We start from the raw sequence: 19,820 nt of genomic DNA, 5'->3' as shown, positions 1-19,820 counted from the left end.
TGGAAGGGCAGCTTCTTTGAGGTAGGAGGGCTACTGTCACAGGCGGCCATCTCGAGTGTTTGGCTCCAAAAAAGGTGAGCCTTTGCGCCGTGAAGAAGGGCGAGCCAACTGCTTGCATCACAATGAGAGCAGCCATGCAACAAAATAATGGGGAGCTTTCAATCCCATGCAAGAGGACAAACTCAGTACTATTAAGGTTTTATTAATTAGTGCCCCATGAAGGGCACTAATTAGTAAGGTTTGTGTGTTAGTAGGCGTTCTTGAAGAGAATCCTTTTGGTGTGTGCCACGTAGTAAAGGCAATGCCACGTACCAACAGAAAAAAGCTGACAAGATTTTTCAATAACAAACACGAGTGGCGATTGCACCGCACCACCGCACAGAAACTACAACGAGTGAGGATATTGCAACGCCACCACAATTGTGATGGGATACTCCAACGCCAATATGCATACTGTCTTGTTTCTTCTTCTTCTTCTTGTCGTCAGCTATGGCGTTTCCTGCATGGAAAATTCTGCCCACCCCGGGTATTCACACGAGGCCACTTCCTGCAGCTTGGGGACCGACACCCTCTACGTCGACTCCGTCCGGCTGCAACAACAGGTTTGTATTTCTCATCACTCTAAAGGTATCTAAACAATTATTGGTCCTTGAACCAACATCATTTTTTAATTCTATTAAGCACAGCCTTGACTGGCTAATTTTCATTTATTCAAAGCTTCAACACATGCCCATCATGTGTGCAAAGGTTGTATGCACGTGTGCGCACATGTGTGCGTCTTTGAGAGAGAGAGAGAGAGAGAGAGAGAGAGAGAGAGAGAGAGAGAGATTATCAACGTCTACAGAAGACCCAAAGTGTCTGACACAGACCAGAAGGCAGCACATGTGTTCCATGAGAGAGAGAGAGAGAGAGAGAGAGAGAGAGAGAGAGATATATTGAGTGTCTACTAAAGACTCAATGGGCCTATGAGACCAAAGTGATACAATAATGTCCATGGCATATCTCATCATGGAATGGAAAATAAAATAGAAAGAAAACATAAACATAGCTATCTCACTGGGGTGATACAAAACTGTCCATGGAAACTCATCATGGAATACTAAGAACATCGAAACATGAGAGCAGCATCAGCTCTGAGTAGATGGTATACCACTCTCCAAAATATCAAGCATGGGGCTAATGAGTATGGCCGAGAGGTCTCCCCCAGCTATGTCACGTGGAAAGGTAGTTCGATGGCGGTGGAGCATGTCTTGGATCTAGAGCTGATGAGGTGATCGTGGCCGACGGTCGGGGGCATTGGGCATGCTGGAGTGTGGAGGCTCAGTCCGAGGTAACTCCTGTCGAGCGAGGTAGGTCCGGAGCAGCTCGTGGAGGGTCCACAAGATCCACTATATCGGTGTCCTCCACCTCCTGGGCCTGGAAGAAATTAGTGATGGTTGGTTGGGAAGGGAGGGGGCGGGGTGGCTGGGACCGAAGCTCTCTCAAGAAGGTGTCCCTATGTCTGCGGAGCTCAAGCAGGAAGAGGCCTAGGCAACGCTGGTCCTGGAAGTCAATGATCCTGGAGAGTGGACCAAATCCCTCACGAAATAGACACTGAAGAGGTTAATGTCTTCAAAAGATTGAGAAGATCTGAGACTAAAAAGGTATTACAATGTATCCATGATGAATTCGAACCATGGAAAAGAAAAAAACTTTACGAAACTAGCTACATAAGCTAAAGTATCCATGTGATGCGACATGGTGACAATGTGTAGTCATACAATAATACAATCGTCCTCTAGAATAGAATGCAAAGCAGCCATAGCATCTCCCCTCTATGATGGGAGCTCACCATGTTGTCGAAGGAGATCCCGGATCGGGTGGAGGGATGAAGCCTCTGAGATCTGGGGTATCTCACTCTCAAAAAGGGATCACGCATGCTCACTAGTGACACCACGAGTACGTGGGGCTAGCGGATCATACGTCTACATAGGCTGTCATGTTGCTGCTCCTATCAGGCCACTATAGCTTGTAGCTGTGATGCAAAGAATTCTGTAATGGAGGTTTGGGAGGTGCCTTGGTGTCTGTCTCTCGAAGTGCTGCCTCAGCATGACCTCTGTGATGGCGAAGCTCAAATCCATCTTAGAAAAGAGTGAAATCTCCCTCAAATCTCATAGTGGGATTGGCATCTGAACAAATAGTTCTCCTCATCCTCCACTTCGCTAGTGGTGCATCTCGCGAGATGCCCTTGGCTCTCCCAGGCTCAACCCTAGGGCAATGAGAAGATGTCCTCAGCTGAATCAATATGGCTTGCGGAAGTCTCAAAAAATGCTGTATGTAAAACTGAGGTTTTGTGGTAATTTCTGGGGGGACATCCATGTGTGGTTCATATGGAGCGCTAGCAGGTTTAATCGAATGAGGCTGTTGATCTCTTGTCGTGAGAGAATAAAAACGGAGAATCTGGGTTGTACTCGAAGGGAGGAAGGCGACCCATCAAACTAATCAACCACCTGAGAGTACCACAATCTGTTATGTCCATACCAATGTATCTGCATCCACGACTGAAGGGTCAATCTCGGGAGGACTCACTGTCAAGTGTGTATACATGGTGAATATAAGTAATGGTCTATCACCAAAAGGGAACTTTGCTAGCACAATCTCATGTGGCATAGATGACTTACTCTTGATCATATGTGAGAGCATCATTACCTGGAGTCTCTCTATACTCTTCTAGGTTGCCTCATTGAGATTTAGTTTGTTATTTATGAACTTTTGGACAGGCTTTGAAAATGTGAGGTTATCGAGATATGGGTTCGGGGCACCCTAGACATCTTGGTGGGTGCATAAGAAGAGGACTTAGGCCTTGGATCACATGGGACGTGGGCCTGACAAGTCATTGGTATGATGAGAAGACCAGTTGCATGGAAAACGGGGTCAAAGCAGGTTATTTATGTATGTTTACACCATTGTACGAATTGCTGTACAGACTTTACAGACAGCCTGTATGGATTGGACAAAAACCCTAAAACTGCTTTTTGGAAGACTCAATTGTCAGTAAAACGGGTTGTTATATCATTTTATTGTTAAAAACATCATCGTTCATGGCCTTCATCATCATCATGGCCATATGAGGATTGGATGTACCTGTTGTTCCTGCTTTCGGATATAGCCCTGGACATTTTCCTTGGGGTTGTTTCTGTGCCTCCTAGGTAGACTGCTGTGGCTCTTTGGCTTGAGGCTGGGTGGTCTTATTCACGCTACGCGGTAGGCAGAGTTTCTTGCTATCATCAGAACCGAGGACGTGTGGGTATCTTCTTGGCCCATGAGTTCACAAGAATCTGTGGATTTGTGGATATCTTTTGGATATTGGACTTGGTGATTTGGATAACCTGGTGCTTGACAAATTCCAAGGGAGGGGCTGGCCAGTGTGGTGTCATGTTTATGTGGTTTAAGTGCATAACTGTTTGCCTTTGTTTAATTACATCAATAGTCATGTTTATGTGGTTTAAGTGCATAACTGTTTGCCTTTGTTTAATTACATCAATAGTCATGTGTGAACCCCAGATTAGTTACATTGGTATCAGAGCACAACTTTCCTTTTAACTAAGGAAAACAATCCTACCTGGGGAATTCACTAGGCTAGTAGTACCCCCAATTTGTCAATGAGGAATATCACCTGTGTCCAGCACAAACATTCGTCCACTGTCAAACACAAAGCATGGTATACAATATTTCCTTTATCAATTCATACATTCTCTTTTGCAGATCTTCCAACTCCCCACAAATATATTAAGCCCACAACATCACTATCACACTTCATCAAAGATTTTTCCCATCATCCAGTTGCATCTCGTGAGCTACACTCAAAACTTTATCCACCATCCATTTTCCCTTCATAACTGGTAGGCAGCAGATATTGCTTCCTTCTCTTTTACATGTGTTTCACTATGCTCCAAAACGCTAAGATCAAGATCAACATTGGCCATAGTATGCTTATCAACCTCAGGAAAATCTACTCTCATCACATGCTTCTCTAAGTTCATAGATACCTCAGACACTACCCTGTTAGAGGACTCAAATTGACTGAATCTATAGGAGTTAGTCTTTCTTGAAAACGTTTGAAAAGTGAACTTACTAGGGTCGTCAGGTGCCTTCTGCTCAAGTTCGTGGTCAGTGGCCTGCCAAAACTCTTTCCTGCTCCTCATGGGCCTCATGTGGGTCCTCCTGTTTGTAGTGCTCCTGTGCTCCTCAGCCCACTGCATGGGATCAAGGGTATCTGTCGCCTCATGGGCCTCATGTGGGTCCTCCTGTTTGTAGCGCTCCTGTGCTCCTCAGCCCACTGCATGGGATCAAGGGTATCTGTCGCCTCCCACAATTCTTGGTCCTCCCTGGGCATCTGGCTCATGGACTGCTTTAGAAGTTGAGCCATTTAGTTAACTGGGGTGGCACCTGGGTGGGGTTTGTGCGCATTCTCTCTACTAGGAATCAAGATTAGTAGTTGTCCAAATTATGATCAATTACCCTATGGGTAATTTTTTTTTATTGATAATGGTTCCTCGGTTGTATTGCCTTTTTTACTTAATAAAAAGTCTCTTTTTTGGGAATACAAAGTTGTATTGATGTGGAGATGTGATTGTCTTTGGTGACGTTGATGAGATCTAGTGAGTTCATAATTAAGTTGTTAAGTTGTTCTTATTAGTGCATTTGTGCAGATTGATGAGTTAGCGTCTTTATCTGATTCGCCATCACCATCAGTTACTCGAGTTTTGTATACTGAAGCAGATGTTGCAGCTCGAAGGTAATCCTTAAATTGAACCTTCCGCTGTCTCCAATCAAGTACATTTGCTTCAAGAGTTATGAACAAAAGCTGAACCTTGCACTATCTCCTATCAAGTATTTATACTTTAAGCTTAATGAGAACAAATAATATCTATGAGACAATTAATTCAGAAGACAGGAGTTATAAGTAACATGTGAAAGGAAGCTTGAATCGCTTAGCATAGCATCTGCAACCTCGAAAAGGAGCCAAGGAAGCTAAGTTGCGCACCCATGACTGGAAAACTTTTCATAACTCTTCATTGGAAGTGCTTGTAAGAGATCATCTTTGCCCACAAAGCAGGGAACCCAATGGACATCTCCTCAAAGCAGCAAATCGTCCCTTGTCTTCTGAGATTGGAGTTCTGTAGGTCTCTCTCTGGTTGGGAAGTGGTTGTGGCCAACCAGGTTCTCCTGGCCTCCATGTGGTACATCACTTCATGCTGGGTGTTCTCGTGTTCTTGCGTAGGCCAGGTCTAGCGGCTTATCAAGAAATTCCTTTGGGCAGGGGGCAATTGCAGGGCCACCTAGGTCGCATAGAGAGTCATCATTCATCCCCTCCACAAAGGGGGCTTGGGAATCATTGATCCGATGGTACAGAGAAGTTCCTTGCTGAGCAAGCCGATAGTCCACGGCCTCATTTCGGGCGGAGAGCTCTGGAAGGACCTCCTCCTCACAGGTATCTCATTGTGCACCCCCATTCTTGGCGGTCCCTGGCTCCTGAGACCCAGGTGGATCTTCACGGAGGCCTGCATGTGCAAATTTGGTTCCTCCTTTGAGAACGAATTTGTAGCCAGTCTTTTGCGAGTTTGGGCCTTCCTTCAGCTGGCCCTCTTCCACACTCCTCCCTCCACTGTTGAGGAGTGTTTTCAACAGCCCATGATCTGGAACCACTTCTTCTGCTTACCAAGCAGACACCAGCTTGGGGCTCACACTCACATTCTGTGGGGCCAGATTTGCTCAGGTCCAGCCCTGTCCTTTGGTTATTGGTCCTCTTTCAGACAATGGTTTCCTTCATTTGTCCCGTCCAAGCGCCTCCCTAGGTTTCAGGGAGGTTGGGAGCTTATCCTTGTGACGTCAACTCAGGCATTCCTCTAGATTAGCTGAAATACACGCCCCCCACCCCCCCCACCCCTTCTTCCCTCTCTCCCGCCCTGGGGCCTCAGTGGGTGGGGACGGTGGGACCTTCTCCCAACACAAGATTCCTCTTATGATCTTTGCTATCGGAGAGGATCTCCTGCCTCTTGCCTTTGGGATAGGCAGCCATGGCCACCTCCAGCGTACAGGCCCCCCTTCAGAGGACTGTAGCATTCCTCTAGATTAGCTGAAATACCACCTCCCCCCCCCCCACCCTTCCCCCCTTCCCTCTCTCCCGCCCTGGGGCCTCAGTGGGTGGGGACGGTGGGACCTTCTCAAAACAGAAGATTCCTCTTATGATCTTTGCTATTGGAGAGGATCTCCTGCCTCTTGCCTTTGGGATAGGCAGCCATGGCCACCTCCAGCGTACAGGCCCCCCTTCAGAGGAGGACTGTAGCACTCTGAAGCGGTGGGTACAGATCCTTGGCTTCCACAACCAAAATTGGAATAGAGACCCCTCTTGGCGCTTGTGGCTTTGGGAGAACTGGCCCTTGTCCCCCATCTTCAGTGGGACTTCAACAAGTGAATCTGGAGGGACCCCACTCTTCTGCCCGAGCTCCCAGGTTTTCCTTTCTTTGAGTACTCAGCCAAGCTGGGTAGGTGGATTGATATGGCTGGGATCAAGGGCACTCCAGCTGGCGGCACAACATTGGAGCTCTCACGGCATGCCCCCCTACTTCCGCTCTAACTTCTCGAAGCCATTGTCGGACAGTTTTTGGCCTAGGAAGGTCACTCTCTTCCTTTGGCAGCTTGCTCACAAGGGCCTCGCGGCAGGTCAGCACTTGGCAGACAAACGGCCTCTTGCTCTAGGTGCAACGAGCCTCAGTGTCACTGCCTTTGGATTGCCCAAAGGCAGACCGGGATTGGTGGTGGATCTGCCGTCTCATTTACAACAGATTTGGGGACTGCCTGGGCAGTTACTTGGGGGGGCCGTCTCGGTGAGATAGGTCTAGCCCTTCTCTATGAGGAGGATGGTGATGGCATCACACTCCAGCTTACACATTTCAGGATCACTGCCATCATCACATCTATGGCCCGTGTCCCATTGGACCCGACACCCAGACTGACTGAGGTGGGAGACCATTAGCAGCATCGTGGCCTGGCACATTTGGTGTGCGAGCTGGCTTTGCGCGCTGTAGCAAGGACATTGAGGACACCTTCACACCTCGTGCAGAGACCTTCAGCTGCATCTGGACGGACATTATTCATATCCTGCGTGGATAGGGGGACGGATTAGGAGACTCAAGGCTGCATGTGGCAACCGCTGCCCTGCTTTCCTCAGTAGTGGCTCCTACCTCACGAGCAGGGATGACGACATGACTTGGCACTACAAGCCCCCAGCAGGCTTCCCTACTCCCCCCCAAGGATGTAGTCTGCCAGCCATAGAGGGAGCATCCCCTTCCTTTTCTGAGCACTTTACCTCCATAGTGGGCTGTAGTCCCCCTTGGGTGGACTTTTGTTTTTAGCGAATAGAAGGATCTTTTCTGAAACAAAAACATGTCCACACTGGGCTTGAAAGGTGCCTGATCCTATGTCCCATGGCCTTGGCGGTTCTGATCACATTAGGCTGCCCAAAACTGGTCTGAAACTGTTCCAAACTTGGTCCAACATGAATTTTGCTGATTGACCATTAATTTACCCGACACTAGCATCCCAATGTCCTACTGTGCGCCTTGGTCCCCGCTGCCCATATAGCTGTCCTAGGCAGCATGTGCAGAGGTGTATGGGCTGATAGTACTAGGTTTGTAGCACGACACATGCCTTGGCTTTTATAATGTGGAAGCTACAACCTTTATACATACAATTGAAGTTTATTTGTGCCTAAAATGTGTAGACAAGGGTATATTTTCTTCTTTTTGTGTTGTATATAGGTGGTGTAGCGCCTTCTTTATGTGTGTGTAGCACACCTCTTTGCCCGGGCACCGCACGCCTAAGACAGTGTACACCACAGTGAACACAGGGTTCCCTCTAGGACAGTATGCCCTCAGAAGTCGTCACAAGCTAGTAGAGACGTGAGCTAAAGGTCGTACGCATAGCTCGCTAGCACAGAGAACACACACATGAGCAAGAACACAAATGAACAAGAACATAGATGACCAAGAGCACGCAGATGAGTGAGAGTGGCAAGAACACCAGAACACGAAAATAGATGAGACTAGTATTGCTAGAATGATCCCCATCACACAATCCCATATCCCTTTGTACAATACCGCTTGGCCTTTGGACTGGTCCAAGGGTGACCATCAAGTGGCCCTGCTGTCACTGCCGAGGAGCGTGGTGTTCATCAAGTCAGCTTGGCACGGCACAGCTCTCCATGTAACTGGGACCATTCCTTTGATAGTAGGGTGCAATAATCTGTGAGGTACTTAGAGTAGATGCGTGCCTCGAGGGACACATTGTCGAAGTTGCGCACCAGACGTCAGGGCACGCGGAAGATCCAAGGTGTGTGGAAGCCTGGTGAAGGGTAGCACATCCCAAAAGGGATCAAGAGTAGCATCTGTGAAAGGAGATTCTCGGGGATCCTGAGATGTGGAGAAGGCTCCAGAATCCGAAGAAGATGCCGATGGTGAGGATGGAGATGAAGATGGTGGGTGTGAAGCAAGGCTGAGAGAAGTATTCACTCCGGTGGTGGCAGGAGAAGCATCAATGACGTGTGGGCTCAACGGAGGGGTGTGCTCCAAGTCAAGAGGGAATAGAAGGGGAAAAGAGTCCTCTGTTGAAGTGATGGGTGCAAGACCAGTAGGTGGGAAGAGCGATGAGGTAGTGAGACCGGCAGAAGTCAGTGTGGTGAGACTGGCAGGTGGATGATCCGCGTTCCTCGCCTGAGGTGATTCTGGGTTCATTCCCCAGCAGGATCGCCAAATTTTTAGCGTACCTGTAGCACCTCTTTGCCTGGTCACACCTAAGACAGTGTACACCACAATGAACACAGGGTTCCCTCTAGGATAGTATGCCCTCAGGAGTCGTCACAAGCTATTAGAGACGTGAGCTAAGGGTTGCACACATAGCTCGCTAGCACAGAGAACACACACATGAGAAAGAACACAAATGAACAAGAACATAGATGAGCAAGAGCACGCAGATGAGCAAGAGCAGTGAGAGTGGCAAGAACACCAGAACAGGAAAATAGATGAGACTAGTATTGCTAGAATGATTCCCATCACACCATCCCATATCCCTTTGTACAATGCCGCTTGGCCGTTGGACTGGTCCAAGGGTGACCATCAAGTGGCCCTGCTGTCACTGATGAGGAGCCTGGTGTTCAAGTGAGCACAAGAGACAAGTGGTTCATTGTTGTAGTGTCAGTGCAAGTGGTGCAAGTAGTGCACTGGCCCAGGTGTCAATGCAATGAGCTGGACCGGACCAAGGTAGCTGGCACTTTTGTCCGGTCCAAAAGTGATGAGCTGGACTGGTCCAAGGTAGCTGGCACTTTTTTCCAGTCCAAAAGTGAAGGACCAAGGTGGCCGCAGGAGTGGGCAGCCAGGGTGGCTACATTGTGGTATACAAGGGGTTCTATAAAGATAGGTGAATGCGGTTTTGAAGAGTGGATGTTCTGGGGAGGTAGAAGTAGACATGATCACTCCTCACCAAATCCGATCTCAACTCAAAGGCTACCAGCAAGATAGCCACGCACTGAGGAAGGAAGAAGTTGCATGGCTTCCTTCTTTTGTTTCACAATGCCATTGATAGTTTCCACAGGCTACCATATCTAAGCAGGTCTATAACCTTTTTGTGGATTCTTTAAAGGAGATACGTAGCACTATTGGAGTAAAAAGGAGATGCTCACTGCTGGAGGAGTCAGTGTCTGAAGACAAAGACAGAAAGAGTGTTGTGCCCCACAAGGGTAAATCTAGTTTCGTACAGAGAAACGCCTCCAATGGCAATTGAGGATGTGCTTGTAGACTAAGAAGGATAGAGGAGCAAAAGAGGGCTCAAGAATATATTATGAACAATGCTCTCATGTCAGAGGCACACAAGACCTGGGATTCCACTACGCATGAAAAATTCCAACTATATAGCAGCCATGGACTCCATGTTGACAAACCACACTTGGGAATCTCGTAGAGGGCGCAAAGAAAAGCAAGGTCAGTGGCACCAATGTATGCAGTTACGTTTGCTGTGGTCTTGATCCTGTTTTATGATGTAGTCTTTATGAGCTGAGTCGTCATCTCCCGAGGCTATAGTTTTCCTTATGCAGCTCAATGTGACTAGCTCCTTAGGCTTGCATAACTGGGCTTTTTGGAACTTCATGGATAAAAGTTCTGGAAATCAAGAGAATGCCTGCTCCATGCTATTTACAGTGATGCTCTGCTAGAAGAAAATTAGATATCTCAGGTTTCTCTTTTTTTTTGTGCAGCTAGCCTTTTTTTTTTCTGAATTTGAACTGTTAATTTTTCAGGTATATTAAGAATCTCATGGATGCTGCTGGACTAATTGTATGGGAAGATGGAGTTGGAAACATTTTTGGCCGTTGGTAAGTAGCCAGATGTGATAAGAGGTTTCTTTCGACTTCGTTAATTGTTCCATTGATGGGGGTGTTCTGTACTGAAGGAAGGGAAACTGGATCTACAGTGTAAATGCCTTGGCAACCCGCTGTGAACATGCAACCACCCCGGAGGCATCACTGATAAAAATGGATGATATCAGTTGAGTGCACATGAGATTATAGTCTTCATATAATCTTCACATTTACAGGAGGTGCATCATTTTTTAGCTACCAATGTGTTTGGCTCACAGGAGAGGTCTTCATACATACAAGAAATGGTATGTATAGAGACCTTTTATCCTCCATATGCAGGTGATAAAGTCTTTTTTTTTTTCTTAGAATTGACTCCCAAGGGCACCACTAGGTGCCAATGAGGTGATAGCCCAAGTGGTGAAGGTGTTTGCCTAGGACCAGGAGGTCCTAGGTTCAAAACCCTACAAGGTGCTTCCTTGGCGGCATCGCCTATATGTGCGGATAAAATGTGCCTACGTGCGGGTGCCTATGGGTGGTGACAAATGGTAAATATGGGAGGATCTTGGGCCTAAGGCTATTTGGGGGGGGGGAGGGGGGGGGGGGGGGGGAAGGGAAAGGAAGGGCACCACTAGGCACCAAATAGCAGATTCACAAAGAGACTGGCCTAGCCCATGGTCTAAGCATTAGTGCGGCCAGGAAACAGGGCCGACCAGAATTTTGTAAACTAGACATGTGTCATATGGGAAAGGTTGTGGGCAATTAAATGACCCAAATAACTAGCCACATAAGGAGCAATATTGTAATTGTGGAGCTAGACAAAGCATAAGGCAGGTTTGCTGCGTCTTCTTGTTCCCTCACCTGCTGTATTTGGATGGATAGATGGATTGGACAGGCTGTTCGAACAGGGAAACCCGTAGATGGTGCTATATTTGATAATTGAGTTTTTTGACTCTTTGCTGGTGTTTCTTCTACAGGGAAGGAAGTGACTCTGCAGCAGCTGCAATCGCAACTGGATCACATATAGATGCAATCCCTTTCTCGGGCAAGTATGATGGAGTAGTCGGAGTTTTAGGAGCAATCGAAGCCATTAATGCTTTAAACAGGTAATCAAGATTTGGTGGTTGTTTTGACTAGCACTTCAACTAATATACTGATTCTTTTGTTAAATAAGCTGTAATGTATGCATGTGCTTTGCAGTTCTGGATTTAAGCCCAAGAGGTCCTTAGAGGTGTTAGTGTTTACTTCAGAGGAACCCACAAGATTCGGTATCAGCTGCTTGGGAAGGTAACTCCCGTCTTTTAGAGATTGAAACAAAGCTCTCTACATTGCAAATCTTCTCATGGTTGAATTTCTCCAGTCGATTGCTAGCAGGATTGCCAACCATCAAGGCTTTATTGGAAAGAGCAGTTGACAGTGAGAATACTTCCTTCTCAGAGGCAGCAGGTGTGGCTGGATTTGAGTTTGCCCTTGAAACTCTACTTGAAGTACCATTAAAGAAAGGCATGTACTCAGCATTTATCGAACTTCACATCGAGCAAGGTCCAATCCTGGAAGGAGAAGGTCGCTACCACACTCTTATCCTTTGTTGTCAAGTATTTGCATAAAACAGGCTTATGGGGCTTACGCATGCTTAGCTTTGTTTTCTGAGATCTTATCTATATACATGTAACCCACACAGTGTAGGAGCAAGTGGGCATCCCTGTTTGACCACAATAGTACTGTTACCCTGCCAATCATGGTCTCAGCGGTCCAGACATCGGGATTGAGGGATGGAGTTAAAAGCCTTCTTGAAACTGAGAAAACATCATCCATGATAATGGCTCGGAGCGTAAAGATGTGATCTAAAGTAGAGTGCAGGAGGTGAAGCTGTGCGTTCTTGCATTCATCATAATAGCATCTATTTTGTGATTATGATTGATCAGGGTAGAGCAAGTGGTGTGGGGGAAACTCGCTTGTGGATGATGGAAGAGAGCTATGACGTGAGGGATGAAATGTGTAGTGTGAGATGAAGGTCAAAAAATGGGGTGAGAGAGATGATCCTGGGCTACATTGGTCATCTCAGGGCACACGACATATTACCACATATTCTCGACATGGGGGCTAAGCTACTTATAATGGGAGGCACCATTGGACAATATCGGACAGCCTTATATGCTTCCCACATGGAGGGGGATCGAGCACTATGGGTTACTTGATGGGGTCAATTTCTCTTATGTGACACATCCAGAACTCTACCATCCAACCACCACCCTATCTCTGAAATCATGAGTAAATTTGCATGGAATTCATACATATGCACCTTGTTCCTGAATAAAAGTCCCCTAATAGGAGGATGTCTTCCTGTTGAGAGAGAGAGAGAGAAAGAAACACAGATATGTTAACGACTTCAAAAGACCCAGAGGGTCTACGAGACTAAAAAGACAACTTCAAAAGACCCAGAGGGTCTATGAGACGAAAAAGGTCATACAATGTATCAATGATGAATATTGAACCACGGGAAAGAAAACAATTACATACAAGCTACATAAGCTAAAGCATCCATGTGATGCTGCATGATGACAATGTGTGGTCATACAGTGATACCATCCTCCTTGAGAACAGAACGCAAAGCAGCCATAGCATTTCCCCTCTGTGATGGGAGCTCACCATGTCATTGAAGGATATCCTGGATCTGCAGCTGCCGGGTGGGGGGACGAGGCCTCTGAGATCTTGGGCGTAATAGATTTCAGGGTGTATCCTGCTGATGTGTCCTCATGAAGGCCTCTCTATGACTCTACAGCTCTGGCAACTACAGGATCAGTCATCTCTAATCGTTGTAATGCATCACATGTGACAGAATATCAAACCTCTCTCTGAAGAGACAAGGAAACCTCCCTCGTATCTCATAGTACTAAATAAACTGGGCATCTGAACAGATAATGCACCTACATCTTCTTGTCTCTATTCTGAGGCGGTGGAAGACACCCTCAGCTAAACAAAGGCAATCCTCAGGGCATGGGACATGTGTCTATATAGATAACTGGGTTTCTCAATGAAATTATCATAGGTGACACTCAGATTACACCCTCAATATGACTGGAGCTTTGTCGAAATCTCTGGTGGAGACAACTGTGTCTGACTTGTGTGAAGCTAAGTTAGGTCTAAACGGATGATGTGGTTGATCTCCTGCAGAGAGGCAGGGAAGGCAATGAGGGAGAGGAAAATATAAATTTAATACATTCAGATTTTTTGTAAAGAAAATAGAATGTGCTACTAAGACCTGCATTTTAACAAAGGCAAGTCAAAAAGGTTGTGAACTTGAAAAATTTATCTGCATGCAAGGCTTTTAGGACTTGTATGGTTTGTGTTCCAGGTGAACTGTAGGTTTATAACCACTGTTTACCGATTGAGGTTAACTGACAAGATAATTTTGTCATGTTCCATTACAATTGCTTGGCGTTGATATCAAGCCTACACAGCTAGTATTTGGTTAAACTTGTGTTGTGTTTTTGAGGAGAGAAAAGCAGAAAAAGATCAAAGACAGTAAGACTGTTGGATCAGGATACCATTATCACTTTGTTATCTTTTTTGCTCAGAGCAATGCACCTCTATTTGCTTTTACATAGTCAATAACTCCACAAACTGTTATGATGTTCTAACTTGGGATTTTTGCAGGCATACCCATTGGAATTGTGACTGCAATTGCTGCACCTGCGAGCCTCAAAGTAGATTTCAAGGGAAATGGTGGACATGCTGGAGCAGTGCTTATGCCCTTTAGGTGCCAATAAAATATTTTTCTCCACACGTGTTATAATTTTGATTCAAGTTCGAAAGATGAAGAGTCACAATTACGCAGAAACATGATCCACAAATAATTTACTTCCAGGAATGATGCGGGGCTAGCTGCTGCAGAATTGGCTTTAGCCGTTGAGAAGCACGTCCTAGCAACTCAATCTATAGATACTGTTGGCACTACAGGTGTGCAAGTTGTTGTATTCCATAATTCAAGAAGCTGATAGTGTCAATGATCACTCCTGTGCAAGTTCAGGTGAAAATCATGCGGGTGAAGGTGCTAAGATTAAAAACTGGCCTTCAATTTGACATGATTATTCAAACTTGCTTTCTAAAACCTTTCATTTCTCACTGCATTGACTTGAAGAGCGTGTTGCTGGCATTGTGTCGTATGCAGGGATCTTGGACTTGCATCCACGAGCAGTGAATAGTATTCCAAGTGCAGCACATTTAGAAATAGGTGAGCTGCCTATTTTTCAGACTCTCTCTCTCTCTCTCTCTCTCTCTCTCTCTCTCTCTCCCCCCCCCCCCCCCCCCCCCCCCCCCCCCCCCCCCCCGGCAGACACACGGACACTTTCTTGAGAGAGCTTCGGCACCAGCCACCCCGACCCCTCAACTTGCGCCTAAGTGCACCCCCGAAGTGGATGGTAATGATTGTTATGTCACGTCTTTTGGTCCCATATGCCTTCAAGGCATTCCGCGGACGTTAATATGACTTTCTTTCTTTCTTTCTCTCTCCCCCCCCCCCCCCCCCCCCCCCCCCGCAGACACACGGACACTTTCTTGAGAGAGCTTTGGCACCACCCACCCCAACCCCTCATCACTAGCTTCTTCCGGACGCAAGAGGAGGACACGCATATAGTGGATCCCGTAGACCCACCTCAGGCTGCTTTGGACCCACCTTGCCCGAGAGGAGTTACCTCAGACTGGGCCTCTGTATTCCAGCATGCCCGACGGCCCCGCCCCCCAGACGTCAGCCATAATCCCCTCATCAGCTCCAGATCCAAGACATGCTCCATCGCCATTGAGCTACCTTTCCAGGTGGCGTAGCTGAGGGAGGCCTCACAGCCATACTCATTAGCCCCATGCTTGATATTTTGGAGAGTGGTATACCATCTATTGGGGGCTGATTCTCTTCTCATGTTTCATGTTCATTGTATTCCATAATGAGATTTCCATGGTATCACTCCAATGAGAGAGTTTGTTTTGTTTCTATTTTATTTTCATTTCCATGATGAGATATGCCATGGACATTATTGTATCACTTTGTTCTCAGAATGCAATCGAAATGGCCTGCTAGTAGATCACTGATGACGAAGGAAAATTGCAAAGTGATGAAAAATTACAGTGTAGAGTCTGGAAATGATACTTAGTAGGAATGTAGAAATCAATGATAATGTTGATGATATTGTTGAAGATGAGGATGACCATGTCTACACACCAAATGCTACGGGTGTGTTGTGCAGAAAACCTAAAATCAAACAAAAACAGTTCGAATTGACACTCCCCCAAGATGCCTGTGAAAACCTTATAGCATGCAAACGGGCCCTGAAATGCCCAAAAACTGTGTTACCATAGTTAACATTCTTAACGTAGTTAACAGGCCCATTGGGTCTTTAACAGATGCTTAGTATATATTTCTCTCTCTCCCTCTCTCTCTCTCTCTCTCACACACACACACACATAGAGTAAACCTTGGGAAAACCAAGGTTATGGTCTTCAACTTATCCCCCCTTTTCACATCTCAACTGAGTTTCACCTACGTTGGCAGCCCAGTGGAGATTGCATACTCATATGTGTACTTGGGAGTCACTTTTAGAGGACCGGTCTTCTCGATGAGCCATGCTGCAGAGGCTAGACTGATATGAGGGTATGCTTCTCTTGCTATCATGGAGAGACAGTGCTTCCAGGCCTACTTCCAGGAGCCGAGGAGACCAAGATGTGGCTATTTGATACCTTGGTCACTCCGGCATTGATGTATGGAGCACCCTTTTGGGCACCTGATCTTACAACTGCCAAATGGCTGAGGATAGAGAAGCCTCAGGTCATGATGCTGTTCCGCATGATACGTAGCAAACCATCGGTCCCACATGATATTATCCTGGCAGAGTTTGCTCCAACACCCATGGTAGAGAAGCACTCTTCCAGATAGCCACATACATTCACAGGATCAGTGCCATGCCCCCCTAGAGACTCCGGAGGCTCGCCCTATAGGCCTCTGAGCAGCTAGCAGCAGATGGGCATGAGTCATGGTATAGCCGAGTATGCACCTAGTTCACGAGGCAGGGACTGAGGATGGACGGCCTCCACCCACTCCAATATGACCCAGACTCCCCGCTCATCAGGCTTTCTCAGGATGACAGGAACTGGGTGATCAGATATGATTTATTGGGACTATACATACAGGATACATAGATCACAACACATGAGCCACTCTCACACAAACGGCAGTACTACATGGATACTTTCATGAGGCTTACAAAGGATGGTTTCATACTGAGGGCCAGATATCTTTACATATGCATGTCACATGCCATGCGCATTGCAGTGGGCCAGCTGCGGGTGTCATCGCACTGTCTGAGGATAGAGACAGGGAGAGCCATGCAGATACCTCGTGAGGAGAGGATATGCACTATGTGCCAACAGGAGATCGAGTCAAAGGAGCACTTCATATGCAGATGCACCGTATATTATGAGATTCAAGGGAGGTTCCACTGTCTGTTCAGAGGGGTTTGGACCCTTATCCAAGATCATGGATTACCTAGATCAGCAGTGCTTGGGCCTCTTCCTACTATAGCTTCATCGCCACAGAGACTCATTGATTAGGGGGTCGAGACCCCATGGGAGACATTTATCCCAGCCCCAGGCGACCATTACTCAGTTCTTCCAACAACGAGAGGACGCTCCACCAGCCATGGATGACATACCCACAGCCTCATCGAGCCACATTCTTCAATGCTCGAACCCCGCTAGACCCCACTTTGGCGTGACTCTAGACCGGGCCATAGCACTACAGCGAGCCGAACGCCCCAGACTCCCTAGACTTCGCCACGACACAGACATCAGCCCTAGCTTGAGGAGATCTTGGAGAGGCAGAAAGCCACCTTCCCATGCCCGGCAGATATCCAAAGCCTTCTTCAGGCTAACCCCATCCTCGATATCCTTGACAGCCCCCTCCCCTTACCAAGGGGTTAGCTCCATAGGTTGTACGATGATGATGGTTCCACTTTGTATCATATGGCTCGGATTTGACATTCCACGCTCATAGCTCTAGTCTTTGTTTTCTTTTGTACTATGATGAGATTACATGGACACTATTGTATCACTTTTGGTCTCATAGACCCAGTGGGTCTTTTGAAGACGTTTAATGTAAGAGAGTCCATTATCAGGAGCAGACGCCCGACTGGCAGGGAGTCCACACAGAGACAGATTACTGACTTCTTTAGAGGGACTATCCGGGAGGACACACAGCCGACAGCCCAGCAGCAGGCACTCCATGGGACTCTAGTTGAGAGAGCTATCCAATTGGGCAGATCCAGACGCTCGAGGGTTCGCGGATCCTCACATCGGAGACGGTGCCTACACCGGAGGATTCAGAGCATCATTGCGAGGCATCGGGCTCGTCCAACCAGGCATCTCACTATGGCAGATATCCAGGCCATCCGACAGAGACCTATGCTAGCGCTCCTAGGAGGATTACCACTCCAGCCATATACTGTTGTACTCACTGTCACTTTTGTACTCCCCCATATTCATGTATTCATGTATCCATGTACTCATGTACCCCATTTTTACTAGTAGCATTAGCTTCCCACTCTCCCTAGTTGCTGCTTCCGGATGCTCCCTACTGATGTATTGTAGGGCTAGATACTTACCTTCAGTTCTTTCTTTTCTTCTCCAAACAGTGTATCAGATGTCACATGGTTGTAACTTTGGTCTCATAGGTCACTTTGGCCTTTTGAAGACGTTAATATAACATTTCATTTCATTTCTCTCTCTCTCTCTCTCTCTCTCTCTCTCTCTCTCTCTAGCTATGTTTATATTTTCTTTCTATTTTATTTTCCATTCCATGATGAGATATGCCATGGACATTATTGTATCACTTTGGTCTCATAGGCCCATTGGGTCTTTAGTAGATGCTTAATATATCTTTCTTTCTTTCTCTCTCTCTCTCTCGCTTAATGCACGTGGATGCATTACAGGCCTTTTGCGAGGATCGGGACCTCGCCGTAAACCTTGGGAAGACCAAGGTTATGATCTTTAACACCTCCTTGCAGTGGATACGCAGATCCGCACAACAGTTTACATATAGTGGGGAGGCAGTGGAGCATGTGACCCCTTATGTATACCTTGGGATCACTTTTACCGGACCGTGTTTCTCTATGCGGATGGCAACCGGAACCAAATTGATGCGCGGCTATGCAACCTTGGGCTCACTTGAGAGGGAGTGCTCACAGATACAGTTTCAAGAGCCAAGGACGAAGCTGTGGCTATTTGACGCACTAGTCACACCTGCACTAATATATGGAGCTCCCATTTGGGGTCCTAGTTTATACCACAGGAGGAGACAGAGGGAGGAGACGGCTGAGACAGACACAGAGGATGTATATGATGGATGGAAGCTGAGGTCGCTAGTGATGATGATCTCACACATGATTAGAAGTAAGCCATCAGTACCACGAGAGATTGTGCGGGCAGAGATAGGGGCTGCACTGATGGGCGTTGCAACATGATACCCAATGTAGTGAGGCTGACAGGGCGGGAGAAAGTCTTGCGGTGGTGTAACTATTTGATCCTCCTAGCTCTTTTCACATGATGAAATCCATGCCCGAACACCAGACAGGTGGAAGAAGACATGGGGATAGGGTGCATAAGTTTTGATTAAGAAAAACCACCATTCTTGGTCAAAAAGCAAGAAAAAGCAAAAAGTCAAACAAGGTTGACCGCGAGCCAAGGGCACCATTGGAAAGAGGAGACTGACCCGGACCAAAAAGCTAAAAGGCGCTTTCTCAAAAAGCAGCTCTAAGGCCAAAAAGCAAGGCCTCAAAGCCAGAAAAGCAAAGCACCAAAAGTTGAGTAATATTTTATTAATAAAAGTAAAAAAAAGCAAAAGCAAAGGCAAAAAGAGAAAAGCAAAACATAAAAAGGCAAAGCAAAAGCATGAAGGCTTTTTGGCAAAAAGCAGGGTCTCTTACAAGTATAAAAACGATTGGACTTCTCTTGTAGTACCATGAATAAGATCATTGAAGATTGAAGGAGATTGTGGAGTGTGTGTGGGCATCATGATGATCATGGAGAGCTTCTTCTTCACCATCAACACCTTCTCCAACTTGCTTTTCAGATGTATGGTCAGCCCTAGACTTGTATGGGCATATGCATGGGCAATACAGATGCGTGTACGGAGCTGTACGGAGAGAAATTTCAAAAACCCTAAAATTGCTCCAAAAACCCTAAAAACTGTTTTTTGGAGGGGGGGTTTTTTTTCCCAGCAAGAGACTTCTATTAAGTATGAGAAAAACATACAACAATCACAACTATAAGCTGGAAAAGAATGAATCACCCCAATATTTAAGGTGATTTCAACCATTGAGGAGCATCACACGCTTCGCCTGCGCAAAACGAGAGGGCCCCTAAATGCGAGCCCAAGTAGCCATAAGAG

General features: G+C 46.7%; 1 protein-coding gene across 1 annotated transcript in view; it reads left to right on the top strand.

Annotated features, from left to right (window-relative positions):
* Positions 1 to 346: 346 nt before the first annotated feature.
* Positions 347 to 19,820, top strand: part of UAH (ureidoglycolate amidohydrolase) — a 36,220-nt gene continuing 16,746 nt past the window's right edge. The window contains exons 1-9 of the mRNA XM_086821312.1: positions 347 to 602; positions 4,692 to 4,777; positions 10,331 to 10,405; positions 11,365 to 11,493; positions 11,588 to 11,674; positions 11,748 to 11,950; positions 14,045 to 14,147; positions 14,256 to 14,347; positions 14,559 to 14,621. Coding sequence (XP_086677438.1) covers positions 426 to 602; positions 4,692 to 4,777; positions 10,331 to 10,405; positions 11,365 to 11,493; positions 11,588 to 11,674; positions 11,748 to 11,950; positions 14,045 to 14,147; positions 14,256 to 14,347; positions 14,559 to 14,621 — 1,015 coding nt within the window. The 5' untranslated portion in view covers positions 347 to 425. The remainder of the gene's footprint in view (positions 603 to 4,691; positions 4,778 to 10,330; positions 10,406 to 11,364; positions 11,494 to 11,587; positions 11,675 to 11,747; positions 11,951 to 14,044; positions 14,148 to 14,255; positions 14,348 to 14,558; positions 14,622 to 19,820) is intronic.

The sequence above is a fragment of the Cibotium barometz genome, chromosome 27, assembly GCF_041138505.1.
Source record: "Cibotium barometz isolate CiBa-2024 chromosome 27, ASM4113850v1, whole genome shotgun sequence".
NCBI classification, from domain to species: domain Eukaryota; kingdom Viridiplantae; phylum Streptophyta; class Polypodiopsida; order Cyatheales; family Cibotiaceae; genus Cibotium; species Cibotium barometz.
Note: the sequence above shows the minus strand (reverse complement) of the source record. Positions and strands in the feature narration are given on the sequence as shown.